Below are 12,056 nucleotides of genomic sequence, written 5' to 3' on the forward strand. Positions count from 1 at the left end.
ATGGGGAAGCTTACACTTGTAGCAGGTAATATGTCAAAATAATATACACTACACAATATGAGTTTTATTCATTCTTTTATATTTTTATATTTGTCATTTACATAATATCATTGCATATTCTAGGTTTGGGCTTGGTGCTCTGCCATGTTGGTGAGTCAATGAGTATTTTATTTTATCATATCACATTCATTTTGACGAACTATTAATCAGAAATCAGAAAGGCGATTATCACTGTAGGGAGAAAATGTCTTGTCTAAGAGCTTCTTTTTGTATCCATAACCAGCCTTCTCCATGGAAATGGGCTGCTACTTCACCAACTGGTCCCAGTACAGACCTGGAATTGGAAAGTATACACCTGCAAATGTCGACCCTTTCCTTTGCACGCACCTTTTCTATGCTTTCGCAATGCTCAACCATGCCAATGAGCTTATCACATATGAGTGGAACGATGAGACTCTCTACAAGGCCTTCAATGAACTCAAGAACAGGCATGTATTAGTTCAAATATCATGTTTAACACTTTTCAGATGCTGAAATTCTACAATCATTTGCTGTGAGATTGTATGAGAAAAGAAAAATTCTGAAAATATATGAAATTCTAAAATATTATCCTCACAGAAATCCCTCTCTTAAGACTCTCTTGGCTGTTGGTGGATGGAACTTTGGTTCAGCACAGTAAGTAATCTGTAAAATTTATGAATTTTGGTTTTATCTTGTCAAATTGGTCGAACGAAATGCAAAAACATTGTTCCTTAAATTCTCAGGTTCTCCATCATGGTGTCCAATGCAGCAAACCGTCAGAAGTTCATTCAGTCTTCCATCAAATTTCTGAGGACTTATGAATTTGATGGCATGGACTTGGATTGGGAATACCCTGGATCAAGAGGAAGTCCACCTGAAGACAAAGGAAGATTTTCACTGCTGTGCAAGGTGGGTCTGATTATAACCCAGTGTCTTTTTAAGCAAATATGGTGGTGCACTTTACTTATTTAATCTCTTTTTATGTATAATTATCTATGTTGGTCTTTGCAGGAACTTGTTGAGGCCTATGAGGCCGAGGCCAAAGCTACTGGCAGACCTCAACTGCTGCTGTCTGCTGCTGTATCAGCTGGTAAAGACACAATTGATGCTGGATATGAGATTGCTGAGATTGCCAAGTAAGTATAACAACACTGAATCATGACATTTGCAAATTGGCAGAGCACTGAGGTGAAAGTATGCAGTAGCATGAGATGTTTTAAACCCCTCTTAACTTTTGTCTCAGATACCTGGACTTCATCAATGTGATGACTTATGACTTCCATGGAACTTGGGAAAGATTCACAGGACACAACAGCCCCCTGTACCAAGGCTCAAAGGATGAAGGAGACCTGATCTACTTCAACACCGTAAGAGCTGATTTACTGTAACACATAGAAGGTGAAAACAAATAACGATCTAATTTTTGAATTCCTCCATTTTAAAGTGAAACTCTCCTCCTCTTTCAGGATTATGCTATGCGCTATTGGAGGGACAATGGTACCCCCGTGGAGAAACTCAGAATGGGTTTCGCAACATACGGTCGCACATTCCGCCTGACATCTGCAGATACTGACATTGGAGCCCCAGCTAGTGGACCTGCTGCAGCTGGAGCCTACACTCGTGAGGCTGGATTCTGGTCTTACTATGAGGTGGGAGATTTAGAAAAGCCATTTTGTCCAAAATGGAAAACGAATGGAATATAGGCCTATTCATTCATACTCAAGTATCTCAACATCTAATACAATCAATTAATATGTCAATGTCTTTATAGGTCTGTGGCTTCCTAGAGGGAACAACAGTCCAGTGGATTGATGATCAGAAGGTGCCCTATGCCACAAAGAACGGCGAGTGGGTTGGATTTGACACCAAGGAGAGCTTCGATACTAAGGTACTTTTGAGTCTTTACTTGAGTTGGATTTTATTGTCACTCTTTGCCAGCAACAGACTTGAAGCTCTCTTTTCCTTTTAATTTATAGGTCCGTTATCTGAAAGACAAGAAATTTGGTGGAGCCTTCGTGTGGGCGCTTGATCTGGATGACTTTGCTGGACAGTTCTGTAGTCAGGGGAACCATCCTCTCATGGGCCATCTGCGCAATCTTCTGGATATCGGTAGGAATATTCACATGTTGCCTTTACGAAACATTAAACTGAACAATTCAATTATATATATAAACATCCTATGTACAGTCAAACCAAAAATTATTCCGACAGTGGGTGCAGGACACTATAGTTCATTTATGTAAGTGAGGATAGCAAAATAAATTATACCAAACATATGACATCACGACATACGACATATTATACCAAAAATATTCTCCTAAAATGTAATACAAAATTTGGGACCAAAATTATTCAGACACTTTGACCTGATCATGTTTTGCTTAAGTGTTTTTTCTTGAATTGCTAATGCGACCTTTTACACCACAGACTGAACAAAATGAAGCATTGCTTGGTAATTGGTTGGCCTAAATTGGTATTATCTAATTGTGTACTTAAATTTAACAGCTGACAGCTGATTGGTTGATTGTAATCCATTACATACCTTTCTATAAAAGATATCTGACATTATCAAGACGAAATTGTTCTGACACAGAGTTCTTCTCATATTTTATCACTATTTTATAAACTAAAGCGAATAAACTGTGATAATGTGAGAACATTTTGAAGATGTCTGAATGAATTTTGGTTTGACAGTGTATATATAAACATACAGAACCCCTGATTGGTCCATTGTTGAAACTAACATTAATGAGCTGCGTTGTGTGTCAAGAGTTGATATTCTTTTATTACTATAGCTAAATTGTTCTAAATATAAACGATAATTGTGATAACTTTTGTTCTGTAGGGTCTGAATTGTGATCACTAGGTGGCGCTGTTCGCCCCAAGCTCATCCCTAAAATGCAAATTTTCTAACCAGTAGGGGGTGGTGCCACCAAACTTCATAGGCATATTCAGACAAAGATGGCAATGCCACCTACCAATTTGTATTTCGATATAGTTTTGCCATTTGCAGAAGGGTAAAGAATTATAAGCTAGAGAAAACCTATTTGACCTATAAATGTGATGCTAGAGGGTACAAGTGGGAGACCCCCAAATCAGTGCTTGGCCCCTAGCTAACATACCTTTATTTTTTTATTTATTTTTAGAATTGCCTCCTCTGCCTCCAACCACCACCCTCAAACCTGGACAAACAACCACAAGACCCACCACAACTACCACCACCACCACTCATGCTCCAGGACCAGGATTCTGTAACGGGAAGCCAGATGGACTCTATCCTCACCCTGAAGACCCCAACAAATATTATAACTGTGCTGGAGGCAATACTTACATGGATAAATGTGGCCCAGGCACTGTGTTTGATAATAGCTGTAAATGCTGTGGCTGGCCTAAACACTAAGGAATTACTCATGTGAAAAAACATCTACGAACAGTGAAACAGGACACTACAAATTGTCTTAAGCACACAAATGAATCCAAACTAAACATCTATGACTTTATGTTTCATATAAAGGAGATTAATGTAGACTGAGCATAATTCTTTGTGCTTTATCTTTCCATTTGAGTGTATTTTATTAGTGTATAATGCTTGTTTTTTTCCTTCTTTAAATCTGTTAATATGACTTGTGTGCGTAACAAGGAAAAAAGGAAAAAAACAATAAAAACCTCATATAAAAATGCAACCACCAAAAGAGATTCAGGTTTCATTTGATTGTAACATCTTGCATTCAAAACTGAATGCATGATGGGATCAAAAAAACAAAAAAACAACTCATTATTCTATTCTATGACAGAAGTTTAATTAGCACTTTCATTATGTAATGGACAAATTTATGTTTTATCAATAATCAAGACAGAATTCAACAGCCCAAGCAGAATATCGGCAGTCTGGGCAAGAAATATTCAGTAAATTAGTCATTTGACACTGAAGATCTTCATATAAGAGGATTACAATTACAAATCTTGGTTTATTTATAACTGTTTATAAACTGATCAGGCATAACATCATAACCTAATATTGTGTTGGACCCCCTTTTGCTTGCCAAAACAGCCTTGACCCATCAAGGCATGGGCTCCACTAGACCCCTGAAGGTGTGTTGTGGTATCTGGCACCAAGAAGTAGCAGTAGATCCTTTAAATCCTCTAAGTTGCGAGGTGGGGCCTCCATGGATCGGACTTGTTTGTTCAGCACATCCCACAGATGCTCGATTGGATTGAGATCTGGGGAATTTGGAGGACAAGTCAACACCTTTAAACTCGTGCTCCTCAAACCATTCCTGAACCATTTTTGCTTTGTGGCAGGGAACATTATCCTGCTGAAATGCTATGCAGCCCCTATACGCAACAAACTAGGATACACTGTGTATTCTGACACCTTTTTATTAGAACCAGCATTAACTTCTTGAGCAATTTGAGCAAACCGTGTGGTTTGATCGGACCACACGGGCCAGCCTTTTCTCCCCAAGTGCATCAATGAGCCTTGGCCGCCCATGACCCTGTCGCCGGTTGACCACTGTTCCTTCCTTGGACCACTTTTGATAGACACTGACCACTGCAGACCGGGAACATCCCACAAGATCTACAGTTTTGGAGATCTGACCCAGTCGTCTAGCCATTACGATTTGGCCCTTGTTAAACTCGCTCAAATCCTTACTCTTGCCAATTTTTCTGCTTCTAACACATCAACTTTGAGGACAAAATGTTCAGTTGCTGCCTAATATATCCCACCCACTAACAGGTGCTGTGTTGAAGAGATAATCAGTGTTATTCACTTCACCTGTCAGTGGTCATAATGTTATGCCTGACCGGTGTACACTTAACATACTATCTCTGAGTTTGCCTTTCTGCTGAATAGACAGAAACAGAAACTCTTCTAAATTAGCATAGCAAAACATGAAACACTACTAAGTCTCCCTCTTAACATTAAAAAAAAAACATTAGATAACAGCCCAGTTTCAGTTAAATTTAAAGGGTTAGTTCACCCAAAAATGAAAATTCTGTCATTAATTACTTACCCTCATGTCGTTCCACACCCGTCAGACCTCCGTTCATCTTCAGAACAGAAATGAAGATATTTTAGTTGAAATCTGATGGCTCTGAAAGGCCTCCATTGACACAATGGCGCGGTTCACTCTCAAGACCCTTAAAAGGTACTAAAGACGTCGTTACAAAGTCCATCTCACTACAGTGGTTCTAAAATAACTTTATGAATCGGCGACAATAGTTTTTGTGTGCAAAAAAACCCTAAATAACGACTTACATAGTGATGACGATTTCAAAACAAGGCATCATGAAGCTTCGAAGAGTTATGAATCAGCGAGTCGATTCAGCGGTTTGAATCGCCAAATTTCAGCAGTTTGGCGGTTTGACACGCGATCCGAATCATCATTCGGCTCACTGATTCATAACGCTTCGAAGTTTCATGATGCCTTGTTTTGAAATCGTCATCACTATGTAAGTCGTTATTTAGGGTTTTTTTGCACACAAAAACTATTGTCGCCGATTCATAAAGTTATTTTAGAACCACTGTAGTGAGATGGACTTTGTAACGACGTCTTTAGTACCTTTTAAGGGTCTTGAGAGTGTACCGTGCATTGTGCCAATGGAGGCCTTTCAGAGCCATCAGATTTCAACTAAAATATCTTCATTTGTCTGACGGGTGTCGAACGACATGAGGGTAAGTAATTAATGACAGAATTTTCATTTTTGGGTGAACTAACCCTTTAAGTTAGTCTAAATTAAATTAAAAGAAACAAGTTCATAAAACTCAAAACAATGAAACAATTCAGATTAAAATGTGTCAGTTTTGTAAAATCAGAAAAAAGAAAGTTCAAAATGTTCATAAAAGTTAATTTGATTGAACTGATTTATTTCATTTAAGTTGGCTCTACTCAAACCAATTCATTATTCTGAGCACTAGGGTTTACATATTGGCAGGTATTTTTTGGAATGTTTGGGTAATGTTAACAGTTGGTGTCCTTGACTAGAGTATGTGACAGAATTATGTTCATACTTTATACTTCATACTTTGATGTCAAGTTAATCAAGTGAAATGGAAACCAAAAATGGAACCACAAAAGATATTGCTCATTCATTGATTTCACTGTGAGAAGTAAACTTGACTTATACTGCATAAATAGTCCTACTATTCCTTCAGGTCTAGCTACATACTGCATGTTTCTAATGCTGCGTAAACACATGCTGACAATTTGCAGAACACTTGTTCTTTTTCTATTTCCAGCCTGCTCAGGAATTTCCTAGAATGGCTGTTTTGGATTTATGAACAAAGGAAAGTCTGTGGTGGTAATGTTACTTCAAGGGACCCTTTTTACAGACTATGTGTTTCTACCGTTATTAACATTGTAAATCTAGCTAAATTTTTTATATGTTCATTTTTTGTGTTATTTTGTCTTGGCATCAAATTTCAGAAAACTACCTGTTTGGGTGTTTCTATTTACAAGACGGCTGAGGGAGTGACAGCAATTTTGACATCTTTCTGTTCTCTGTCCACAGTAATCAATCACTCAATATTTTTTCCTCTTCTGGAGAGTCATAGAAACACTATCTGGATTTGTTTTTTTCTTTTACCATTAGAGCAAATAGAAATGCAAAAATATATATATTTGTTGTAGTTTCCATTCACCACTATTGAAGTTTACCCAACTATAACAACATCCACTTCTCAGAACCCTGGAAATGTAAAAAGGGTCATACTTTAAACATGAACTTGTTTTCTTTAAAAAACACAAGTTATGGTTCACTGAACAGCTCTATTAAAACGTAGACAAACAGAACTTCACTGTACCTACTGATATAGACTGCTGATATGCTCATACATAAAAAGATGATGTGCTTCATATCATAAAGAATGTCATAAACCTGGTTTTCAAAATAGGCCAAGTGGTATAGCTATATTAAATGTATTGCCTTTTACATCTTCAGATTCTTTCCTGTTTATGTGGATACATACTATTTATCTGGTATCCAAGACTCTTGATAATGTACCTTGATAATCGGTTGCTTTTATTGACCATACACTCTGCACTTCCCTGTATCATCTGACCGTATAATAACTGTTGTTAATTTATATTGAACCTTTTAAATGCCATCCCTGAGCATTGAAATTAAATGCAGCATTTCACCTTCTAGTTCAAAGTACACTATATTGCCAAAAGTATTGAGACACCCCTCCGAATAATTGGAGTTCCAATCACTTCCATGGCCAAAAGTGTATAAAATCAAGCATCTAGGCATGCAAACTGCTTCTAGTCAAGTCAAGTTTCACAGTGTTAGACAGGAAAATAATGCAACAGAATTTGATTCGGCTGTACAGCCGCTCTGGAGAAAACGGTGATGTTATCATCTCATTTCAATTATCATATAGTGACAATGCGGGCAGATCAGTAATTTAGTTGAAAATTTATTTGAATTTTATTTGAAAATTTTGTGTCCCCAACTGAGCAAGCCAAAGGCGACAGTGGCAAGAGACCCATTCTTTCATTTGTGAAAGAATGGGCCGCTCTCAGGAACTCAGTGAATTCAAGCGTAGTACCGTGATAGGTTGCCACCTGTGCAATAAGTCCATTCATGACATTTCCTCACTACTAAATATTCTACGGTCAACTGTTAGTGGTATTAGAACAGAGTGGAAGCAATTGGGAACAACAGCAACTCAGCCACGAAGTGGTAGGCCACGTAAAATCACAGAGCGGGGTCAGCACATGCTTTCTGCAGAGTCAATAGCTACAGACCTCCAGACTTCGTGTGGCTTTCAGTTTATCTCAAGAACAGTGTGTAAAGAGCTTCAAGGAAAGGGTTTCTATGGCCGAGCAGCTGCATCCAAGCCTTACATCACCAAGTGCAATGCAAAGCAGACTTGTTCTCTGGAGTGACGAATCACACTTCTCTGTCTGGCAATCCAATGGATGAGTCTGAGTTTGGCGGTCGACAGGAGAACGGTACTTGCCTGACTGCATTGTGCCAAGTGTAAAGTTTAGTGGAGGGGGAATTATGGTGTGGGGTTATTTTTCAGGGATTGTGCTTGACCCCTTAGTTCCAGGGAAAGGAATTCTTAATGCTTCAGCATACCAATACATTTTGGACAATTTCCTGCTCCCAACTTTGTGGGAACAGTTTGGGGATGGCCCCTTCCTGTTCCAACATGAGTGCGCACCAGTGCACAAAGCAAGGTCCATAAAGACATGGATCAGTGATTTTGGTGTGGAGGAACTTGACTGGCCTGCAACGAGTCCTGACCTCAACCCGATAGAACACCTTTGGGATTCATAAGAGCAGAGACTGTGAGCCAGGCCTTCTCGTCCAACATCAGTGCCTGACCTCACAGATGTTCTTCTAGAAGAATGGTCAAAAATTCCCATAAACACACTCTTAAACCTTGTGGAATGCCTTCCCAGAAGAGTTGAAGCTGGTATAGCTGCAAAGGGTGGGCCAACTCCATATTAAACCCTAGGGGTTAAGAATGGAATATCTTTAAAGTTCATGCACATGTAAAGGCAGGCAATCCAAAACTTTTGGCAATATAGTGTATATTTCCATCATGAGGTGATGATCTAGTCAGGTTTAATTGAACACACCAACTTTTTGGGACTTTAGCTTATTCACTGTATCCCCCAGAGTTAGATATGTCCATACATACCATTCTTATCTCCGTGTGTGCCATAACTCTGTCTGACGCACCCACCGCTAGCCTAGCTTAGCACAAAGACTGGAGGCTCCATCTAGCCTACTGCTCAATAAGTGACAAAATAACGGCAACATTTTCCTATTTAATGTTGTATTTTTGATGTGTATAGTACTAAGACAGACGGAAAATGAAAAGTACTCGACCGATATGGCTAGGAACTATTCAGTTGACTAAGCAGGTTGTCACATTGGTTGTGTTGACGGAAGTTAGCCTATTTTCAGGCACTGTGTAATATCATTGTAATATCACAGTTCCGGTGGTCCCGAGTTCGGTGGTTCCGAAACAGAGGAGGTGGGGAAAGGCTCCCTCCGTGACTGTTCCAGTGGTCCCTGTTCCAGTGGTCCCTGTTCCGGTGGATCCTGTTCCGGTGGTCCCAGTTCCGGTGGTCCCAGTTCCGGTGGTCCCAGTTCCGGTGGTCTCAGTTCCGGTGGATCCTGTTCCGGTGGTCTCAGTTCCGGTGGATCCTGTTCCGGTGGACCCTGTTCCGGTGGTTGCTGCCGTTCCAGATCCGCCATCCAGACATCCGGCTCTGCCCGCGCCGCCCTGGTCTCCCGAACTCTGCGGGTCGCCCTGGTCTTCCGAACTCTGCGGGTTGCCCAGGCCTCCCGAACTTTCTGTCCCTCTCGTCCCGCCCTGGTCTGTCCCTCCCGTCCCGCCCTGGTCTGTCCCTCCCGTCCCACCCTGGTCTGTCCCTCCCGTCCCACCCTGGTCTGTCCCTCCCGTCCTGCCCTGGTCTGTCCCTCCCGTCCCGCCCTGGTCTGTCCCTCCCGTCCCACCCTGGTCTTTCCCTCCCGTCCCGCCCTGGTCTGTCCCTCCCGTCCCGCTCTGGTGTGTCCCTACTGTCCCGCCCTGGTCTGTCCCTCCCGTCCCGCCCTGGTCTGTCTTTCCTGCCCCGCGCTGGTCTTATGGAGCGTCTGCTAGCCGCTCCGTAGGGAGGGGGTAATGTCACATGCCTGTCCTGTCTTGTGCTGCACATGGGTGTTTTGTTATTTTGGGCCATGAGCTCGTGTCATTGTCTGATCCCTCCCCATTGTTATCTGATTAGTGTTTGATTTCATCCATCTGTTCCCCCTTGATTATTTTCCCTTTATAAGTCCCCTTGTGTTTGCAGTCTGTGTCAGATCGTTGTCTTTAGTCTCCTGTTCCCCGTGATCCTGGTTTCTAGTTTGTTTAAGGTTTGTGTTATTTCATGTTTGAGTCCACCCCCCCCCCCCTCGTGGGGTTTTGTTTTGTATTTATGTTTTATTTGTTAATAAATTCCATCTACTCCGCATTTGAGTTCCTTCCCTGACAACTATACACATCACAACATGTAAAGAGGAAAATGTTGCCTTTATTTTGTCTTTTTGAGCAGTAGGCTAGCTGGAGCCATTTACCTCCAGTCTTTGTGCCAAGCTAGGCTAGCGGTGGGTGCGTCAGACAGAATTATGGCACACACGGAGATAAGTGGTATGTATAGATTTATCTAATTCTGAGGGATACGGTGAATAAGCTAAAGTCCCAAAAAGTCACCGTGTTCCTTTAATATAAAGCAGGAAATATATGTTGTGAATTGAGGTATCAAGCTAATTTAGACTTCTTAGTGTAGTCTAAAATAAGAAAGAACTGACTCATGCTTGTCATCCACAGCAAGTGAAAAGTCAATTAATCAGAATAAATGAATCCTAGAAAGCATAGAGCTAAATTATTATTTTGCCATTTTTGTTGTTTAATTCAATTAAATTAATGTATTTTGCATAGCGCTTTTCACAATACATTTTGTTTCAAAGCAGCTTCACAGAAAATGCATGTTTCAGTGTTACAACCAGGAAGTATTCTGTTATCACTCAGAGATGATGGTGTCAAAGTAATGGCAGTAATATACAGCTATAAGATAATATGTTTATTGGTTTGTAAACCAAGTATTTAATTAAGCAGACACAATGAACATGTTAAGGAATTATTACAGTTTTTTATCGTAATGATTACAAAATAAGGATGGTTAATATTTGACAGTTTTATATGAATAATTATAATAATATTAATAAGAAGAAGAAGAACATGTGTATTGCACTTTAAAAGTCAATTATACTTTCTTAAAAGCAATCCTAAAACGAATTGGTAACCAATGTAATGAAGCTAAAACTGGAGTAATACAATTAAAAGATCTAGATTGTGTCAATAATCTAGCAGTGGCATTTTGAACTAATTTAAGAAAATTAGAAGCCATTCATTTTTTTTATATATATATCTGCTAAGCATTCTTGGAGGACATCTTAACTTGCCAGATCATTGGGTTGCAGTGATAAATATAACTGTAAATCATCTGCATAGCAGTGAAAATGTATATGATGTTTCCAGATTACGGATAAGGGGAGGATAAATCATCTCCAACTGACACTAATGGTTTCATTCATAACCTCCAACAGTTTGTTACCTACTTCTTCTATTTATTTATTTTAAATGAAAGGTAATTTAGATATTGGTCTATGGTTATTAGCAACTGCAGGATCAAATGAGGGCTGCTTCAGGAGTGGTTGAACTGTCGCAATCTTGCGCTCCTCTGGAACACATCCAGACACAAGAGAGCTATTCATTATAGACAACAGAATTAGAACTAAAGTCTCAATACCTAGCTTAAACAGTCTTATAGGAACCACATCTGTATGCTGGAATGCTTCATAAATACCCTGTTCTGATATAGGTGAAAAAAGAATCCAACAAGACCTCCCTACAACCTGATTGTTCAACACATTGAACCAAAGCATGTATGTCGATCCAAAGTTTGTATGTCGATCCAATATAACAATGTAGCACCAAGTATTCTGGTTAGACTACAGACCATTAGTATATGGTAGATAATATGTGGTGCTAATAAAAAATCTGGTATTTAACTGTAAAGCCATTAAAAACTCATTGATGATAAAACTGCACTTCACACAGATTGAACTTTTTTTTATCATGTCACTGGCATCTTGTGTAGCCTGTATTTTTTTACTTGCTATTTTGTTTGACAAATTTTGAGTGTTGTTTTTCATTTGAGTGTGTTTTTAAGTTATAATTGTGTAGGGTAAAAAAACTAATACAATTTCCATAGAGTTCTCCTAAGATGACAAGTCAATTTATTAATTTCTTCTAAACAAGGAGAAAATGAACACGAAACAGGTTTACAAAGGAGTCATTTAAAAAGATGTCTTGCACTTACAAACTATGCCTAGATGGAATGAACACATTCAAGAAATATGTTCAGTTCACACTAATGTTCCTTTACATGAAACAGTTGATGTTTAGTGGTCATTTGTGTGCAATATCCTGTTTCACAATTTGCAGATGTTTTTCAGAAGGTTTTACA

At 39.5% G+C, this 12,056-nt stretch overlaps 1 protein-coding gene across 1 annotated transcript; it reads left to right on the top strand.

The window, feature by feature from the left end:
- On the top strand, positions 1-3,421 carry chia.2 (chitinase, acidic.2; the record flags this gene model as incomplete). Its single annotated transcript, XM_079844927.1, has 11 exons — positions 1-25; positions 124-150; positions 284-488; positions 619-675; positions 765-930; positions 1,033-1,157; positions 1,265-1,388; positions 1,488-1,670; positions 1,793-1,909; positions 1,998-2,130; positions 3,168-3,421. 11 exons carry the CDS (start codon positions 1-3, stop codon positions 3,419-3,421), a joined length of 1,416 nt encoding a protein of 471 aa, XP_079701053.1.
- Positions 3,422-12,056: the final 8,635 nt, after the last annotated feature.

Source organism: Gobio gobio, assembly GCF_949357685.1.
Source record: "Gobio gobio genome assembly, chromosome: 19".
Classification (NCBI taxonomy): Eukaryota; Metazoa; Chordata; class Actinopteri; order Cypriniformes; family Gobionidae; genus Gobio; species Gobio gobio.